Here is a 21,155-nt window from a genome sequence, read left to right on the forward strand (position 1 = left end):
TAACTGACCCAATGTACTCCTGATCTCCACCAAACTCGGCAGGGAGGACAGTGGTCAGGCCTGGAACTGATTCAAATAGACATATGCTGGTTATTTGGCTCTATAGCGCCCCCTATGGTTATACCATTCGCCATGAAACAGGAAGTGGCTCTAGCCCTGCTGTCAGTTGACCAGTTGAGCTGATTTTTTCCTGTTCTCATTAGAGTTCCAACCTGAACATGGTTCTACATGAAAACGACTATAGCGCCACCTAGTGGCAATGTGGAATTTTCCTCTTGTTGGAATCATGCTCCGGTTTGTGGGAATTCAACACAGTTTGTATGAAACAAGGTTATGAATGCTTCAGATGTCATCACTGGACAGGCTGAGGTGCAAGATGATCCTCTCATGACGAAAATCACCTCTTGATGGAGATAAACTCTGGAAGAATGGGTTTATGGCTGTGGGCAAGATCGGCCGTGTTGCTGGAGGGAGGCTGTTGGCCGATGGGGTGGTGCAATAGGCCGAAGCGGCGCCAGAGGTGCGAGGGCCTCCAACGCTGCTTGCAGCTTTAATTCTTCTTCTTCTTCTTCTTCTTCTTCTTCTTCTTCTTCTTAAACATTGGAGGCATTTTTGGGGACCTGAACATGCACGAAAACGCGCCTATTTTTGTGTACCCCCCCAAAGGAATGTGAAAAATTTGATATTTTGGGGTGCTTGGGACTGTTCGGGCAAAATTGAATGAGAGCGCCACCTATTTACGATGCCCCGCCACTGCACGTCATCAATCTTTATGAAAATTGCTACAAATATTCTAAATGTTCGGTCGAACAAAAAATCCTCTTGGAGCAACAGCCTAAAACCAACAGGAAGTCGGCCATTTTGGGTCAAAGTCGCCATTTTGGCGTTTTACTGACATTTTCAAAATCTATCTCCTCCTAGAGATTTTATCGTACCGCTACCAAAATAGCTCAGGATGTCCAGAAGGCATGTGTCTTTAAAAGTTATTGAAAGTTTTCTAATAGGAGAAAGGGCATGGAGGGGGTGGGGCCTCAAAGTTTGATGTGTCGCCCTGAAGAACGAAAGTGATATAACTTCCACATAAAACAATGTATCTGAACCAAAATGGCCATGTATGATGCCAGTCCCATCCTGAACACATCTACATGTCAATATTTGGGTTATGAATTAGCCACGCCCCCTGGCGACAGGAAGTCCCGGTTTTTACTTGGAGACCCTCTTATCTGACGTTTTGAACACAACCAGGTCCAAACTGGGTCAGACAGCAGAAAACAAGTTGGTGATGATAACCAGTGAAAACTGTTGCTCTATGCTGCAGGGCGAGACCGTGGCGCCATGGCGAACTTTGATAAGACGCCATGACATCATAAATCACTATAAATCCCTCAATTCTGATCCAATCCCCATCAGACTTGCAGGAATTAATCAGGGTCCATCCCTGAACAGATTCATATCACCAATTCCGGTCTAGCCCTAAGCCCCGCCCACTTCCAACAGGAAGTGCTTTTTTTCAGACGCCGGGGTCCATCTCCTCAGGAATAAAACATACACACTTGAAAGTACTTCACAAAAGGTCAAACCCTTTCATGATACCACAATAAAAATCTCAAGCTCCTTCGCCAAACGTAACCATGGCGAATAGCGGTCCGACGCCATCAAACAGGAAGCACTTGTAACTGACACATTGTACTGCTGATCTACACCAAACCTGGCAGGGAGGAGCGTGGACGAGCCGAGAACTCAGCCACATTGACATATGCTGGAAAAATTGCAATATGGCTCTATAGCGCCACCTACAAATATTTAATTGATCATATCTGCCCACTACATTGACTGATATGGCTGAAATCCAGTATATTGATAGAACTTGGAAGGATGTACAAAAAAGCCTCTTGGACCTATATGATAACTTCAACAGGAAGTCAGCCATTTTGAAAAAAGTGTCATTTTTGGGGTCATTTTTGCATGTTTCTTTGCCTTGCATTTGAACGAACTCCTCCTACAGATTTTATCGTATTTACCTCAAACTCAGTCTGAACACTCCAGAGGCATGTGTGGTCAAAAGTTATTGAAATTTTTCTAATAGGAGGTGGCGTTCAGCGGCGGCGCCTCATCAACTTTTGATGTTTCGCCAACAAGCACGGAATCTATTATTTCTGCAATACAACACTCATTCTGTACCAAACTGCATATATTTCCCTTCACTTCCATGCGGACCACATCTACAAGTCCTGATGTTGTCATCTGGACATTGCTCAACGCTGCATGGCGAGACCGTGGCGCCATGACAAGGTTGGATAAAACACCATGACATCATTATTGAGTATAAATCCCTCAATTTTCATCCAATCAGCATCACACTTGCACTGATTAATCAGAGTCTGCTTCTTAACAGATATATGTAATTACTTCTGGTCTTGGCCTAAGCCCCGCCCACTTGAAACAGGAAGTGCCTTTTTCCTGCAGCAGGGTCCCTCTCGTCAGGGATTAACCTCCCACACTCAAAAGTGCTTGAGATGAGGTCAAACCCTTTCATGATATAAGAGAAAAAAAACCTCAAGTTCCTTCCTCAAGCAAAACATGGCAAATGGCGTCCACCGCCATGAAACAGGAAGTACTTGTAACTGACCCAATGTACTCCTGATCTCCACCAAACTTGGCAGGGAGGACAGTGGTCAGGCCTGGAACTGATTCAATTGGACATATGCTGGTTATGTGGCTCTATAGCGCCCCCTATAAATATTAAATCTATCAGCTCCAACTACTGCTTTGACTAACATTGATGAAAAGTTGCATATTTATAGAACATGCCAGGAAATACAAAAAAGCCTCGCATTGTCCTGATGTTGTCAACGCCATAGCCCCGCCCCATGGGAACAGGAAGTCCCACCATTTTAACCCTTTGTCCTCTGTAAAACTAATTCTAACTCATTAATATCATCCTTCATGAACTCATGGTTGAAAATATGACTGACTTCTTACAGCATCATGATTAAAATGGCTTTCTGTAATGGTTTAAATCATTCGCCATTATACAGGAAGTGGCACTAACCCTGCTGTCAGTTGACCAATTGAGCTAATATTTTCCTGTTCTCATTAGAGTTCCAACCTGAACATGGTCCTACATTAAAACAACTTTACCACCACCCAGTGGCCACGTGGAATTTTCCTCTTGATGAAATCATGCTCCAGTTTGTGGGAATTCAACACAGTTTGTAAGAAACAAGGTCATGAATGCTTCAGATGTGATCACTGGAAAGGCTGGAGTGCAAGTTGATCCTCCCAAGAGGAAAATCACCTCTTCATGGAGATAAACTCTGGAAGAATGGGTTTATTGCTGTGGGAAATAGCGGCTGTGCTGCTGGAGGGGGGCAGTTGGCTGATGGGGCGGTGCAATAGGCCGAAGCGGCGCCAGAGGTGCGAGGGCCTCCAACGCTGCTTGCAGCTTTAATTAGGCCCGAGCACCGAAGGCGGTGCGAAGGCCTATTGAAATGCAAGCGTTTATTATTATTCTTATTATTCTCCCGTCAAATGAATTGCATTTTTGGGGGTCTCAACATACCCCAAAACTCACCAAATTTTGCGTACCCCCCCAAAGGAATGTGAAAAATTTCATATTTTGGGGTGCTCGGGACTGTTCGGGCAAAATTGAACAAGAGCGCCACCTATTTATGGTGCCCCGCCACTGCACGTCATCAATCTTTATGAAACTCACTACACATGTTCTAAATGCTCAGGCGAACAAAAAATCCTCTTGGAGAACTGCTCTAAAAAAAACAGGAAGGCGGCCATTTTGGGTCAAAATCGCCATTTTGGCGTTTTACTGACCTCGCATTTGAACGAACTCCTCCTAGAGATATTATCGTATTGACACCAAAATGGCTGAGGATGTTCAGAAGCCATGTGTGATCAAAAGTTATGCAAAACTCTCTCAAAGGAGTAACGGCGTACAGGGGGCGTGGCCTCAAAGTTTGATGTCTCGCCATGAAAGACGAAATTGATATAACTCCCACATAAAACAACTTTTCTGACCCAAAATGGCCTCGTATGATACTAGTCCCATCCTCAACACATCTATGTGGTCATTATGGGATTATGAATAGGCCACGCCCCCTGGCAACAGGAAGTCATGTTTTTTACTCGAAGACCCACTTCTCTGACGTTTTGAACACAACCGGGGTCAAACTGCATCAGACACCTGAAAACAAGTTGGGGATGATATCCGGTGAAGACTGTTGCTCTACGCTGCAAAGCAAGACCGTGGCGCCATGGCGAACTTCGATAAGACGCCATGACATCATCAATCACTATAACTCCCTCATTTTTCACCCAATCACCATCAAACTCACAGGGCTTAGTCATGGTCCGGTCCCGAACACACCCATATGACCACTTCCGGTCTAGCCCTAAGCCCCGCCCACTTTCAACAGGAAGTGCTTTTTTGCAGTTGTCGTGGTCCTTCTCCTCAGGCATGAACCCCAGACACTTGAAAGTGCTTCACAACAGGTCAAACCCTTTCATGATACTACAATAAAAATCTCAAGTTCCTTCGCCAAACGTAACCATGGCGAATCTTGGTCCGACGCCATCAAACAGGAAGTACTTGTAACTCACCCGGTGTATCATCGATCTCCACCAAACTCGGCAGGAAGGATCGTATTCAGACATGGAACTGAGCCAAATTGACATATGCTGGAATAGTGACATAGTGGCTCTATAGCGCCCCCTACAATATTTTGATCAACCAGCTTCGCCCCCTACGTGGACCGACATGCATGAAATTCACCACATTGATTTACTATGCCAGGATGCACAAAACTGTCCATTACACCTTTTTGCTAATTTCAACAGGAAGTCGGCCATTTTGTAAAACGTGTCATTTTCAGGGTCATTTTGGCCTGTTTCTTGCCATTGCATTTGAACGAACTCCTCCTACAGATTATATCGTATTTACCTCAAAATCACTCTGAAGCTTCCAGAGGCATGTGTGATCAAAAGTTATGCAAAACTTTCTCAAAGGAGAAAGGGCATGGCGGGGGCGTGGCCTCAAACTTTGATATCTCGCCATGAGAGACGAAACTGACATAACTTACATATAAAACAACCTATCTTGACCAAAATGGCCCCGTTTGATGTCATTTCCATGCTGACCACATCTACATGTCCAGATGTTGTCACCTGGACATTGCTCAACTGCTGCATGGCCAGACGGTGGCGTCATGACAAACTTGGATAAAACGCCATGACATCATTAATCAGTATAAATCCCTCAATTTTCATCCAATCACCATCACACTCACAGTAATTACTCAGGGTCTGTTCCTGAACAGATACATTGAACTACTTCTGGTCTTGGTCTAAGCCCCGCCCACTTTCAACAGGAAGTGTCTTTTTCAGACACTGGGGTCCCTCTCCTCAGGAATGAACTCCACACACTCAAAAGTGCTTCAGATCAGGTCAAACTCTTTCGTGATACTACCGAAAACAATCCTCAAGTTCCTTCCTCAAGCAAAACCATGGCGAATGGCGTTCATCGCCATGAAACAGGAAGTATTTGCAACTGACCCATAGTACTTCCGATCTCCACCAAACTCGGCAGGAAGGACAGTGGTCAGGCCTGGAACTGATTTAAATAGACATATGCTGGTTATGTGGCTCTATAGCGCCCCCTATAATTATTTATTCTATCAGCTCCAACCACTGCTTTGACTGACATTCATGAAATGTGGCATATTTATATAACATGCCAGTACAAACCAAAAAGCCTCTTCATGTCCTGATGTTTTCAACGCCATAGCCCCGCCCCCTGGAAACAGGAAGTACCCCTTTTATCCCATTGAAAACCCTACACACCTACTCAAACTCATCAATATTATCCTTGATGAACACATGACTCACAATATAACAAACTGCTTACACCATCATGAATAAAATGGCTGCCTGTGAGGTTTCTGTCCCTCGCCATCAAACAGGAAGTGGCTATAACTCTGGACTCGGTTGACCCAATGACGTGATACTTGGCAGTTGTCATTAAAGTCCGAACCTCAACATGTTAGTACAAGATCAAACACTATAGCTCCACCTACTGGCCATGTTGATATCTGCAGATCTTAAAAGCATGATTGTGTTTGGATTTGTTTCACACTATTGGTCAGAACAAGGTCATGACCACTTCTGATGTCATTATTAGGCCCATTGATGTATGAGATGATGGTCAGAGAGAGACAATGACCACACGAGGCAGAAACATGGGGACGACTGAGCGTACGGCTGCCAGCCAGAGCGAGCTTGCTTGGGGAGGGAGGTTGCAGGCCGAGGGGGCGGTGCAATAGGCCAGAGCGGCGCCAGAGGTGCGAGGGCCTTCATCGCTGCTTGCAGCTTTAATTATTCTTATTATTCTCCCGTCAAATGAATTGCATTTTTGGGGGTCTCAACATACCCCAAAACTCACCAAATTTTGCGTACCCCCCCAAAGGAATGTGAAAAATTTCATATTTTGGGGTGCTCGGGACTGTTCGGGCAAAATTGAACAAGAGCGCCACCTATTTATGGTGCCCCGCCACTGCACGTCATCAATCTTTATGAAACTCACTACACATGTTCTAAATGCTCAGGCGAACAAAAAATCCTCTTGGAGAACTGCTCTAAAAAAAACAGGAAGGCGGCCATTTTGGGTCAAAGTCGCCATTTTGGCGTTTTACTGACCTCGCATTTGAACGAACTCCTCCTAGAGATATTATCGTATTGACACCAAAATGGCTGAGGATGTTCAGAAGCCATGTGTGATCAAAAGTTATGCAAAACTCTCTCAAAGGAGTAACGGCGTACAGGGGGCGTGGCCTCAAAGTTTGATGTCTCGCCATGAAAGACGAAATTGATATAACTCCCACATAAAACAACTTTTCTGACCCAAAATGGCCTCGTATGATACTAGTCCCATCCTCAACACATCTATGTGGTCATTATGGGATTATGAATAGGCCACGCCCCCTGGCAACAGGAAGTCATGTTTTTTACTCGAAGACCCACTTCTCTGACGTTTTGAACACAACCGGGGTCAAACTGCATCAGACACCTGAAAACAAGTTGGGGATGATATCCGGTGAAGACTGTTGCTCTACGCTGCAAAGCAAGACCGTGGCGCCATGGCGAACTTCGATAAGACGCCATGACATCATCAATCAGTATAACTCCCTCATTTTTCACCCAATCACCATCAAACTCACAGGGCTTAGTCATGGTCCGGTCCCGAACACACCCATATGACCACTTCCGGTCTAGCCCTAAGCCCCGCCCACTTTCAACAGGAAGTGCTTTTTTGCAGTTGTCGTGGTCCTTCTCCTCAGGCATGAACCCCAGACACTTGAAAGTGCTTCACAACAGGTCAAACCCTTTCATGATACTACAATAAAAATCTCAAGTTCCTTCGCCAAACGTAACCATGGCGAATCTTGGTCCGACGCCATCAAACAGGAAGTACTTGTAACTCACCCGGTGTATCATCGATCTCCACCAAACTCGGCAGGAAGGATCGTATTCAGACGTGGAACTGAGCCAAATTGACATATGCTGGAATAGTGACATAGTGGCTCTATAGCGCCCCCTACAATATTTTGATCAACCAGCCTCGCCCCCTACGTGGACCGACATGCATGAAATTCACCACATTGATTTACTATGCCAGGATGCACAAAACTGTCCATTACACCTTTTGCTAATTTCAACAGGAAGTCGGCCATTTTGTAAAACGTGTCATTTTCAGGGTCATTTTGGCCTGTTTCTTGCCATTGCATTTGAACGAACTCCTCCTACAGATTATATCGTATTTACCTCAAAATCACTCTGAAGCTTCCAGAGGCATGTGTGATCAAAAGTTATGCAAAACTTTCTCAAAGGAGAAAGGGCATGGCGGGGGCGTGGCCTCAAACTTTGATATCTCGCCATGAGAGACGAAACTGACATAACTTACATATAAAACAACCTATCTTGACCAAAATGGCCCCGTTTGATGTCATTTCCATGCTGACCACATCTACATGTCCAGATGTTGTCACCTGGACATTGCTCAACGCTGCATGGCCAGACGGTGGCGTCATGACAAACTTGGATAAAACGCCATGACATCATTAATCAGTATAAATCCCTCAATTTTCATCCAATCACCATCACACTCACAGTAATTACTCAGGGTCTGTTCCTGAACAGATACATTGAACTACTTCTGGTCTTGGTCTAAGCCCCGCCCACTTTCAACAGGAAGTGTCTTTTTCAGACACTGGGGTCCCTCTCCTCAGGAATGAACTCCACACACTCAAAAGTGCTTCAGATCAGGTCAAACTCTTTCGTGATACTACCGAAAACAATCCTCAAGTTCCTTCCTCAAGCAAAACCATGGCGAATGGCGTTCATCGCCATGAAACAGGAAGTATTTGCAACTGACCCATAGTACTCCCGATCTCCACCAAACTCGGCAGGAAGGACAGTGGTCAGGCCTGGAACTGATTTAAATAGACATATGCTGGTTATGTGGCTCTATAGCGCCCCCTATAATTATTTATTCTATCAGCTCCAACCACTGCTTTGACTGACATTCATGAAATGTGGCATATTTATATAACATGCCAGTACAAACCAAAAAGCCTCTTCATGTCCTGATGTTTTCAACGCCATAGCCCCGCCCCCTGGAAACAGGAAGTACCCCTTTTATCCCATTGAAAACCCTACACACCTACTCAAACTCATCAATATTATCCTTGATGAACACATGACTCACAATATAACAAACTGCTTACACCATCATGAATAAAATGGCTGCCTGTGAGGTTTCTGTCCCTCGCCATCAAACAGGAAGTGGCTATAACTCTGGACTCGGTTGACCCAATGACGTGATACTTGGCAGTTGTCATTAAAGTCCGAACCTCAACATGTTAGTACAAGATCAAACACTATAGCTCCACCTACTGGCCATGTTGATATCTGCAGATCTTAAAAGCATGATTGTGTTTGGATTTGTTTCACACTATTGGTCAGAACAAGGTCATGACCACTTCTGATGTCATTATTAGGCCCATTGATGTATGAGATGATGGTCAGAGAGAGACAATGACCACACGAGGCAGAAACATGGGGACGACTGAGCGTACGGCTGCCAGCCAGAGCGAGCTTGCTTGGGGAGGGAGGTTGCAGGCCGAGGGGGCGGTGCAATAGGCCAGAGCGGCGCCAGAGGTGCGAGGGCCTTCATCGCTGCTTGCAGCTTTAATTTAAAATGAATTCTTTGGCAAGCTGGAAGCCAGTATAAAGATCTGAGAACTGGAGTAATATGGTCACCTCTTTTTTTTTTTTTTTTTTTTTTTTTTTTTTTCTTTGTGAGGACATGAGCAGGGGAGAATGAAGACAGAATACACAGACAGACATTTGGGGAGATAAAAGTCCTACACCTAGACCTGAAAAAAGTTTTGCACACTAGTGCAACCAAGGGAAAAACAAAAAGAATTGGACATACTTGACAATTTTTTGGTCACTGTAGATCCCTGATCCCCAGTCCCAAGACCTGCAGGTTAGATGAGTCAGAAAACTCAGATTGGCTTTTCAGGTTGTCAACATAGATTCAGCTCAGATCAAACTCTGTTGAACAGATGTTGTACACAGGCTGATAATATAAATGTGGAACTCCATCCTACAGTCTACCTGACTCACTTGGACTACGCAGACACAGAACGCATAATGACGGAGAAGCTTCACAACCAGGTGAATGGTACAGAGTGGTCCTGGAAGAACCTGAACACGTTGTGCTGGGCCATCGGCTCCATCAGTGGAGCCATGCACGAGGAGGATGAGAAGAGGTTCCTGGTCACCGTCATTAAGGTAGAAAAAGAATTTAAACTGTGCAGTGAAAGTTAGGCATAAAAAAAAGAACAAAGTTTGTAAACCAGCAGACTTTTTGGTTTTATAACTTCCAGTTTTATTGTATCAGACTGTGTTTCTCTCGCTGGCGAGTAGCAAAATTCTTGAGTCGTCTTTGGGCTGCATTGTGGTCAAAGTGGGGTGGCATTGTTTGAGTCAGGCCTTTCTGTGTGGAGTTTGCATGTTCGCTAGATACTTCAGCTTCCTCCCACCGTCCAAAGACATGCATGTTAGGTCAGTTGGTGTCTCTAAATTCTCTCTAGGAGTGAGTGTGAGTGGTTGTTTGTCTCTCTGTGTTGGCCTTGTGATGGACTGGTGACCTGTCCAGGTATATCCTGCCTCTCACATAGTAGCTGCTGGGATAGGCCCTGAATTGGAATAAGTGGGTATAAAGAATGGGTGGATAGAGTTTTTTGTGTATACAGTGATTAATATTTATTATTTTCAGGATCTGCTGGGTCTGTGTGAGCAGAAGCGAGGAAAGGACAACAAGGCTATCATCGCCTCAAACATCATGTACATTGTCGGCCAGTACCCGCGCTTTCTCAGAGCCCACTGGAAGTTCCTCAAAACTGTGGTCAACAAACTCTTTGAATTCATGCATGGTGAGAAATTTTATTATTTTTGTTTTAACTTTTTGTTTAGTTTTTAATTTTGATTAAAAGTTTTATTCATTTTTTTATTTAAAAGAAAGTACATTTTTTTCTATTTCCTCCCCATCAGAGACCCATGATGGGGTTCAGGACATGGCATGTGACACATTCATCAAGATAGCCCAAAAGTGCAGGCGTCATTTCATTCAGGTACAGGTGGGAGAGGTGATGCCCTTCATCGACGAGATCCTGAACAACATCAACACCATCATCTGTGACCTCCAGCCTCAGCAGGTCAGCACACAGGTGTTGTTTCACAGATTGATCATACTTTGTCACAACTCTTCACACATCATGCTTCTTGTTTGCTATTTGCGTGCAGGTTCACACATTTTATGAGGCTGTGGGTTATATGATCGGGGCCCAGACGGACCAGGCTGTTCAGGAGCACCTAATAGAAAAATATATGCTGCTTCCTAATCAAGTGTGGGACAGCATCATCCAGCAGGCCACCAAGGTAATAACAAAAATCAATGCGTGTCCATTTATTTATGTTTTTAAAAAACAATGTTTAAATGACTCATCTGCTCCTGTTTTCTATCAGAACGTGGACATCTTAAAGGACCCAGAAACTGTAAAACAGCTCGGCAGCATCCTGAAGACCAATGTCAGAGCCTGCAAGGCCGTGGGACACCCCTTCGTCATCCAGCTGGGACGGATTTACCTGGACATGCTCAACGTCTACAAGTGCCTCAGCGAGAACATCTCTGCTGCCATTCAGACAAACGGTAAGAGCTAATCAGTGATGTCACACAAATCACCATTTATATGGGGTCACATAGCACACATTTGTAGATTCAGTTTATTTTGACACACATTAAAAACACACCCAAATAATTTTTCCTGTTAACGTGAGTTTTGCTTTGGATTGTATGAAAATAGAAAGCGTGAGTGGTGGAAGTATAGAGGAGGGGACGGATGATTCTGCCATTCATGGGCCTCATGATCTGTCTGAAGAAGCTGTTTGTGTTTTGCCATCCTTGACTTCACACTCCTGTAGTGCTTTCCCAGCAGCAGGAGTGGGAAGAGGATGCGTTGTATGTATTGTCCCTAAATGTCCTGGAGTGATGGCTGCTTTGGTGATGAACCAAAGCAAGAGAACCTTCTGTCCTGAACAGTGCAGTTTCCATGCTACACCATCATCTGGATGTGATGTCCACACATAGATCATAGCAGATGTTAAAAAAATCCTTTCATATATTCACTTATGTATGTTGATTGTTTGCACGTGAACAACTCTGCACAACTTCATTCTTGTACAATCTGAGTTAAGCATTGCCAGGTTACAAAATGCCTGAAGCTTTTTGGTTTGGCTTCATAAATCATAGATCAGCTGTACTGGAGCAGCAGTGTACACAGCTCACCTTTTTTTTTTTTTTGTTCCATGTGTTGCAGGTGAGATGGTGACGAAACAGCCGCTTATCCGGAGTATGAGAACTGTGAAACGAGAGACATTGAAACTGATCTCGGGGTGGGTCAGCCGATCAAACGACCCTCAGATGGTGAGAAGTGGCTCAGACATGTGGAAGCACGTTACTGCTGTGGGACACAGACCTGTCATTCCCAAACTTGCATTAAAACTAATTTAGCATAAGAATGGGCTTTAAATTGATATTTAGCAAACAGAAGCTGTATTTCTTGTCTCAGCTAGCGTTCAATAAAAAGTTGTTAAAAACATCTTGCCCGGAGTGATTGTGTAGTTTTAATACCAGCTGATCCAAATTCTTGTTCCCAGGTTGGAGAGAACTTCGTTCCACCTCTTTTGGATGCCGTCCTGATAGACTACCAGCGTAATGTCCCCGCAGCCCGTGAGCCTGAGGTCCTCAGTACCATGGCAACTATCGTCAACAAGCTGGGGGGTCATATCACCAGTGAGATACCCCAGATCTTTGACGCCGTCTTTGAGTGCACCCTGAACATGATCAACAAGGTGAGGCCCAGTGACGAGTGGGTGAATGTCGAAGCCCTTTAGAAATTCATTTATGACAAACTCCTTGATGACCATAATGTTTCATTTAGCCAATTTAATTTATGGATTAAATCTTCTTAACATAAATGCCCCTTATTCAACATAATTTACTTCAATGGCAGTTGTTGTCCAGCAGTTCTTGATTCAGAGAATTTTCCTCTAGCAACAACCAGCTGGGGGGAAAAAAGAATTACAGGTGAAAAACCGGTAGTCAGCTGTTTGCTGTTTTTAAGCCAACAGGACAAACCAGTCAGAACCTGCACAGAAGTGTTCACATGCTGTATGACTCCCATTTGAATTAAATAGAAATTTAATCAGACCAGATCAAACAAAACTGATATAAAATCATTGTTGGTCCAGTCAGTGGAAAACTTATCACACTGAAACATGATTCTGCCTAATAAGATGTTTCCTCATCGTCTAAACATGTTTTTTTTTTTTGTGTGTGTGTGTGTGTTCTATCAGAACTTTGAAGAGTACCCAGAACACAGGACCCACTTCTTCTACCTACTCCAAGCTGTAAACTCTCACTGCTTCCCTGCATTCCTCGCCATCCCTCCGGCCCAGTTCAAGCTGGTGTTGGACTCCATCATCTGGGCCTTCAAACACACCATGAGGAATGTGGCTGACACCGGTACGATGACCAAATACACTTAAACTGTTTGCTTTTATATTGAGCAACATTTCCTCTAATATTAAAATTAATTCTGAAAGTGAGATCATTTATTCTCATGGTCAGTTTGTTATTCATGTGCAGAAACACTGATACATCCCCTCAGCCAGGCATGAGGAAAGCAGATTTTTGACAAGACGATTCACAGCAGTATTATTCCTTTTGTTTGAACTTGTGTGTATTTATCTGCGGTTTGTTCTGTTTCTGCTCATTCAGGCCTGCAGATTCTCTACACGATGCTGCAGAACGTGGCCCAGGAGGAGACGGCAGCTCAGAGCTTCTACCAGACTTATTTCTGTGATATCCTGCAGCACATCTTCTCTGTGGTCACCGACACATCACATACTGCAGGTGAGGCCACACACATGCAGCACAGGTGCATGAAGACTAGTTTTAAATGTAAGATCTGGATGTTCAGCAGGGGCAGAAAAATGAATCCCCACGAACATTTTCTGTAGTAAAAGTGTGTGTCTCCTTCAGGACTGACGATGCACGCATCCATCCTGGCCTACATGTTCAACTTGGTGGAGGAAGGAAAGATCACCACCGTGTTGAACCCTGCCAACCCCACCAACAACCAGGTCTTCATCCAGGAATACGTGGCCAACCTGCTCAAGACTGCTTTCCCCCACCTACAAGAGTATGTGAACATGAACGCAACATCTCTGCTGTGGTGAAAGACAATGTCACTAATGGATGTGTGTGTTTCTGTGTTAGTGCTCAGGTGAAGGTGTTTGTGACGGGGCTGTTCAGTTTAAACCAGGACATTCCTGCCTTCAAAGAGCACCTGAGGGATTTCCTGGTACAGATAAAGGTGAGCTAGTTGGAGTGTACTAATCATATACAAGGACTTAGGTTAGCTTCAGCTATGGTAGCTGTACAGAAGATTTCATTTTCCCAGTAAAAATCCAGTATTTTTTCTCCATCTGCTGGATGCGATAAAGTAGACCGAGTCAGGTTAGGCAGAGCTGCAGCTTTGCTGCTGTCTGTCCTGCAGAGGCTTTGTCTCTGCTCAGAGGTTATCGGAGACTACATAGCTAACTGCTTAGCTGCTGTTTCCACAAATGACATTCTCCTACACATGCTCAAACAACTTTATAGCGGGAATAAGGGTGAATGTAAGTGAGCTTTCTTTTAAAGTCTCGGCAGATGGGCCTGTTGAGTTTCATCCTGGTTGTTACAACCCTGGCTGGATTAGGGAAAGGAGACACAACATAAAGAAAGATGCCCAGATTTAAAGTAGAGTAAAAGGGAGTTTATTGTCCAATGTGGCAAGTGGACATAAGGAAACAAATACACAGAAGTGGATGGGCAGGTGATGCTGCTTAAATTGAAGAAACAAATAAAACAGAATGAACTAGATAGAAGAAAACAGCCAGTCAAACTGACGGAGGTTCAAATCAAAGAAACAAAACCTGACTGACTGCACTGACTCCCAAACAAAACACAACAGAAGCAGCACCAGTAACTAAGAATATAATAATCCAAAACTGAAAGTAGACAGATCTAACCGGCCCAATCTCCAAACAAGTAACAATTACAACACCCAAAAAATCAAATAGTCTTAAAGGCACAACTCTAGACCTCAGAAAAGACAAAGAAGGTCGTACACAAGCCAACAGGAAACAGTCAACCACTAGCAGAGTCTCTAGGTGTGTCCCAATTCAGGGTCTGCACACTTCGAAGTGCGGATTCGTCGGCCACATACGTCATCGCGGTGCGCGAAGTACTGTCCCAATTCACAGAATTTGAAGGACCCTCCGAATCCACCCTTCGAATCCGCACTTCGTTTGGCCTCAAACGAAGGATGCTTGTGATGCATCCTTCGCGGCCTCTTTTCTCCCATAATTCGTTGCGCACAGGACGGTGGCGAATCAGCAACCTCACAAGAGTCTTATTAAGTTTAAATAAAGTTTTATTTTAAAAAAAAGTTCGTTTTTTTAACTACACTTTAGTATAAACGTTACAAAACCAAGTACATTTAAAGCATGTTTGTTAAATGGTGACATTAAAATTCGGTAATATTTGATATTCAGATACTTTTAAGGGGTTAATTAAGTGTGTACCGGCTGGAAAACAACAGAGCCTCAAACCGTTTTTTTTTTTTTTTTTTTAACTGTCGGTGTTGCCGCTCCGTGTTCAGCGTCTACTGACGTTTCCTACGAGTAATTTCTGAGGTTTAAGTGATTAAACGTCCTGTGTTGTTGCTATGGGAAATTCTTGTAGACTAGGTAGGCTGTCCCATTTCACGAACGTTAAGCAGACTTCGAAGTGTGTAGACTACGGAGGACACTCTGTAGCCTACGTAGTCTGCGCACTTCGAAGTGTGCAGACCCTGAATTGGGACACAGCTTCTATCAAGGTGGGCACGCTGTCTACCAGAACACAGCGCTACTGCCTGAAGGGATGCCTCGCCCTTTTTTCCTTGGAGGCCTGAGCAGCGATTGGTCTGCAGGGCAGTAAACCAGGGAGCAGGTGGAGAAGGTGTGGCGATGTGGAGCCAATCCCAGCCAGGTGATGAAACACGGTGATTTGCGTATAAGATAGAGTAAAATAGTTTTAAAGATGACAGAGATAACTGGTTTTTAATGACATTCCAACATGTTTAGGTCAGTATTTATTACAAACTTGGAGATGAACATATTCTGTCATCAGGTGAACTTTGAAACCTTGTGCGAATTTCTTAAATTACCAGATGTAACAGCAGAGCTCGAAATCACACCCGCCAACCTACCAAGTGTCGACTAAAATTCAGTTTGGCAGGTATAAATAAGAAGTTAATAGCCACTGAGGTGGGCGATGAATTAGTGATGTTTTATATTTTATTCTATTTTCTGTACAGCACTTTGATCCGAGGATTATCTTAAAGCATTACTACTAAACTTTAGTAGATTTTCTCAGCTAAGTGCCCCCTAACAATGAATAATTTTGAGATCTCCAGCCAGTAAAAATCAGTTTGACTCGTCTTATCGCTTACTTTGTTGCTTTCTGTCTTTCTTTTCCTCCCTTCCTCTGATGTCCTCAGCAAAATTCGTTAAATGACATTATCTATCACTTTTCTCATGTCTTAAAGTTCAGACTTTAGTGTTTGTGGTTCTGTTCAGCTATTCATTTAAAGATTGATTAAAATGCCGAACTGTATTTGTTTGGTATGGTACTAACCGAAGAGCCATTTAAGATCTGGAAAAGCCAGCTCTTCTAATCACTCTGAAGAATGAAGTAAACCCCTACATTTCCCATTGATACACACATCATCTATCCGTCGGCTGCATGGTGTTAACGAGCTACTGCCTGAACAAAGTGCAGCTGAACGAGGAGAGAAATTTAAAGTGAGGAGTAGGAAAGACTAAAATGTGGTTGGATGGTATAAAGAAGGAAACTAACTGGTTTGTAAATTACTTTGTACCTTTCTGGAAGCAAGAATGTTTAAAGTTCAGCATTTTCATCAAAAGAAAAAAAAAACAATTTAAAGAAACATGTAGGGTTAAATGAATTCAGTTGCACTTATAATTTGGATTATTTTTCCACAAAATTGGCCAGTAACTTTAGGAATCTACTAACCACATTGGCAGGTTATCAAAAAGGTTAATTTATAGCCCTGAATGGCTAATGTGTTTTTAGTCTGAATGGGGTCTAAGATGCCCTGAAGAGCCCAGTCAGTCCTGCAGGTTCAAGGTTAAAATGTTGCAGAGCTGATCTTGGTCTTCCTGTTTTGTTGCTGCAGGAGTTTGCAGGCGAGGACACCTCAGACCTGTTCCTGGAGGAGAGGGAGGCGTCGCTGCGTCAGGCCCAGGAAGAGAAACACAAGATCCAGATGTCGGTGCCGGGCATCCTCAACCCTCATGAGATCCCAGAGGAGATGTGTGATTGAGCTCCAGCTCAACCAAACTTGTATAGTATCCAGAAAACAAACAAAAAACAAAAACCCTAATCACAGCAAACACAACAAAACCCAAGAGAGGCACATTGTGTATGTGAGGCAGCTTGGCCTCTGCAGAGCGGGCTGTCCTTTTGGATGTTTGTTGACCAAAATAATGCCAATACTATGTAAATGATTACCGTGTCACCCTGTGGCCCTTTTTACATAATCTGCGTTTTGTATGGAGACTTTTTGTGTATTAACCTTCCACAGCTGTTAATCTACAGTAATGTTCTGTTGGTCTCTGGTCCATCTCAGACCTGCATGATAAAGTTGTAACAATTAGGACGATTTAACAATCTTGATTTTGTTTCCTCCCTCATTCTGTTTCCCAGTTCTTCCTTTTCTTCCACGTATTTGTTGATATATAAATATAAATACAGTGCGAGCTGGGTGTTTGTGGAAAAAAACGGCCCGTGTGTCATGTCTGTGTAGAAGCTTCTAGACCGGTGTTGCGACAGACGAGGAAGTGGTCTTCTAGCGGCGCACACACCGCTCATTTGGTGTCCCACGGCATTGTGGGAGAATGTGAATCTAACGGAAAATGAATGAAGGCTGAGAGATGCTGCTTTGTGCTTCAGCATCTGTTGCTCATGAGTTAAGCTTCACCTAAAAACTGGACTGCTGCCCGCAGAAGGTTTTTCAGGGAAGGCGAAACCGAATATGTGCATATCATCCCAATTGTATAGCATCTTTAATACCATGGGAACATTTTTTTTCCTCTTTATTCTATTTTGTTTTCTTTTGTTATTGTGGGTGTGTGCGCGTGTGTGCTGTCGCTCAGTCGACATCAGCGTTTTGTTTTCCTCTAAGAGGATTGTTGCTCATTTGTGAGCCTTCATTAATGGGATGTTTTACGGCAATGGCGGAGGTATTTATGGGTTCGTGGTCGGTTGCATCTTTATAACAACTCCTGTTTAACTCAGATGGCTTTCAGGATTTTGAAATGTACTAATTTAGATTGTTTACCATGCAATAGTGCTTCAAGGCACTGCCCTATAGAGCAAATTGGAAATTAAATTTGGGTTTACATTTAATTTTGTATTTTTGCATTTTTCATTTGTACCTGTTTTAAGTTCTGTCCAAATCAAAAAGGCTTTTGTCCACAGAGCATATAAATTGCCAACGAGTTTAATTAAAGAATGTATAAATCCAAATAAGCACCCAATCTGATGGCGAATTTCCCTTCTCAAGGTGTTACTTTGTTGTGAACTTTTTGAACTGATTAAAGGTGAGAATTTTATAACCCTGCTTGTGTTTACATTTTGTTTTTCCCTCACTTTTAGAATAATTTTAGTAAAAAGACCATTTACTATACTTAGCTCCATGAGGCTGCTTTTATTTTCACCTGCTGGTGTCCAACACCTGCACACCTGAAGGACACGTGTCCAACAAAGAAAATACTGAAACAAATATTTTCAACACTGTAGATTTAAACAAATATTTGGAACAGGTCTGATATTGACATGACAGCATCACACAGTTGCTGCAGATTTAATGAGATGAGAATCTCATGTTCCACCACATCCCAAAGCTGACTGAGATCTGGTGGCTGTGGAGGCCGTTTGAGTTCAGTGAACTCATTGTCATGTTCTAGAAAGCAGCTGGAGATGATCTGAGCTTTGTGACATGGTGCATTATCCTGCTGGAAGTAGCATCAGAAGATGCTCCACTGTGGTCATGAAGGGATGGACATGGTCAGCAACAATACTCAGGTAGGCTGTGGTGATTAAACTATGTCATAATGGTACTAAGGGGCCAAATTGTGTCAAGAAAATGTCCCCCACATCATTACACCACCTGCACTGTTGAAACAAGACAGGACTCCAACCGGTGGAGGGAGGTAGATGGCTGCCAGAGGTGTTTCCCTTTCCATTGGGGGATTGAATCGAAGTAGATTCAAAGCAATTTGTTGGTTTTCCTCAACTAGGCTATTTGTTATGAATTGGCTCGAATTGGTTGTGTATAAAGTGCCCTGAAATGATGTAAATTGGTGATATATAACATGTATTGAACTAAATTGAATTTATAGATCCATGTTTTCATGGTTTTTCCACTGAACTCTGACTCTATAGCTTCTGAATGTGGAGCTGAAATGGAAACTCATCAGACCAGCAATGTTTCTCCATCTTCTATTGTCCAGTGTTGGTGAGTGTGTGTGAATTGTAGCCTCAGTTTCCTGTTCTTAGCTGACAGGAGACACCCGGTGTGGTCTTCTGCTGCTGTAGCCCATCTGCTTCAAGGTTGGACGTGTTGTGTGTTCAGAGATGCTGTTCTGCAGACCTTGGTAGGAACCAGTGCTTATTTAACTTCCTGTGGCCTTTCTATCATCTCCAACCAGTCTGTCCATTCTCCTCTGACATCAACAAGACATTCTGGTCCAGACAACTGCTGCTCACTGGATATTTTCTCTTCTTCAGACCATTCTCTGTAAACCCTAGAGATGGTTGTGTGAAAATCCTAGTAGATCAGCATTTCCTGAAATACTCAGACCATCAACCATGCCACGTTCAAAGTCTCTTAAATCCTCCTCCTTCCTCATTCTGATGCTCAGACTGAACTTCAGCAAGTTGTCTTCACCATGTCCACGTGACTACATGTGTTGAGTTACTGCCATGTGATTGGCTAACTAGATATTTGCTTGGCAGGTGAGTGGATTTTATTTATTAAGCTATCTTTATTGAAAAGTCACAAATTCAAACATGAAGGTTTTTGATCTGTGATGAGGTTTAAGCAGCATGTCCCTGCAGACACTCACTGACATGAATCCTATCAAGAAAGCCTGATGATGAAAGCGATGATTGATATCACTTGCCATCCACACAAACTGACATACAACCATTTCCGCTCAGACATATTTGGCCAAGGTTGGCACTGCGTAAGCTGATCCTGCCACTAATCCCTGTTAACATACTGGTATTGCATTAAAGGATATGCTGATACTTGGCCACTGAAAGCCGAAACGCTCAATCCCAGAAACCTGTTGTTCCTGATGCAAGCAGATGCAGAGCTGCTGAACTGAAAGTCACACTATAAAATCTTCTTTGGTTCTTTTGGGATGAAACATGGCTCCTTTCAGGCAAAGACTTCCTGCATCTGTAACGATCCACACTCATTTTAATTCTGCATGGCCATCAGTCTTGGGTGGACTCTGCACCTCTTTTCTCTGGTGTATTAACAGCTCATGTTTGCTGTGATGTTTTTACATCCAGCCATCTCCGTGGGACCATAATTCAGCCCCTCTGTAACTGAACCCCCTTTCCTCCCTTCCTGACCCACATCCAAAAAACCTCAGCCATTCACGGCATCCACTGTTGAGGAGAAGAAGGAACAGCTGGGACAGCCCCCACCTACAGAAAAAAAAGACCTGCCCACACTTTGCCTGCTCTACACTTTGTCCCCTTATGCCCTGTGAGTATTCTGTGGGCGGGCAGGGTTATTAATACCCCTGTGACAGGAAGAGCAGGGTTAGCATTGCCCAGGGTGGTTGACCCTCTTGCCCAGTGGAGGGAACCATTTGTCTGCCTCACACTTCACAAACCAAATGTCTTCTCAGACAAGAACATCCACACTGAGAATTAAACCCCTTACTCAAATCTTTGCTTCCATCTGGTCAAGCGTCGGAGCAGGGGTGACCGGCTGTGGTCAAACTAGGGCAAAGTTGATCACTTGGAACCCTGTAACACCCCTCACAATTATCTGCTGCCACCTAGTGGTCAAAAAGAAACAGCTCTGACTGGGAGTGTTGTAGCATTTCTGTTTTATTTGGTCCCAGTGTTACAGACATTCACATTCCAGTACAGACAGGAATGACAACAAGTCTATCTCTACCAGAACTGGAATTGGTTGGGTAAATTCATCTGATCAGGGGACCGGTCCGGACAGGCTGAACCGAGTTGATTCAGTAAACTCTTCACACTCCTCGAGCTGGTATGGAGGTAAAGATGATGGGAATAACACAGCCCGAACTAGTTCTACTACATCAGTACAACATAAACTACCTTTAAGATTCTGACTGTTTCCTCATTATATATTCAC

At 43.6% G+C, this 21,155-nt stretch overlaps 1 protein-coding gene across 3 annotated transcripts in view; it reads left to right on the plus strand.

The window, feature by feature from the left end:
• Window positions 1-18,363, plus strand: part of xpo1b (exportin 1 (CRM1 homolog, yeast) b) — a 42,629-nt gene extending 24,266 nt beyond the window's left edge. For all 3 annotated transcript variants that reach the window (XM_042010726.1, XM_042010727.1, XM_042010728.1), the window contains 12 exons: window positions 9,683-9,864; window positions 10,352-10,508; window positions 10,627-10,790; window positions 10,879-11,013; window positions 11,101-11,284; window positions 11,952-12,058; window positions 12,292-12,486; window positions 12,991-13,159; window positions 13,415-13,549; window positions 13,679-13,838; window positions 13,916-14,012; window positions 16,923-18,363. In XM_042010726.1, the coding sequence (XP_041866660.1) occupies window positions 9,683-9,864; window positions 10,352-10,508; window positions 10,627-10,790; window positions 10,879-11,013; window positions 11,101-11,284; window positions 11,952-12,058; window positions 12,292-12,486; window positions 12,991-13,159; window positions 13,415-13,549; window positions 13,679-13,838; window positions 13,916-14,012; window positions 16,923-17,069 (1,832 nt within the window). In that variant the 3' untranslated portion in view covers window positions 17,070-18,363. The remainder of the gene's footprint in view (window positions 1-9,682; window positions 9,865-10,351; window positions 10,509-10,626; window positions 10,791-10,878; window positions 11,014-11,100; window positions 11,285-11,951; window positions 12,059-12,291; window positions 12,487-12,990; window positions 13,160-13,414; window positions 13,550-13,678; window positions 13,839-13,915; window positions 14,013-16,922) is intronic.
• The last annotated feature ends 2,792 nt before the right edge of the window (window positions 18,364-21,155 follow it).

The sequence above is a fragment of the Melanotaenia boesemani genome, chromosome 16 (genome assembly GCF_017639745.1).
Source record: "Melanotaenia boesemani isolate fMelBoe1 chromosome 16, fMelBoe1.pri, whole genome shotgun sequence".
In the NCBI taxonomy this organism is placed as follows: Eukaryota; Metazoa; Chordata; class Actinopteri; order Atheriniformes; family Melanotaeniidae; genus Melanotaenia; species Melanotaenia boesemani.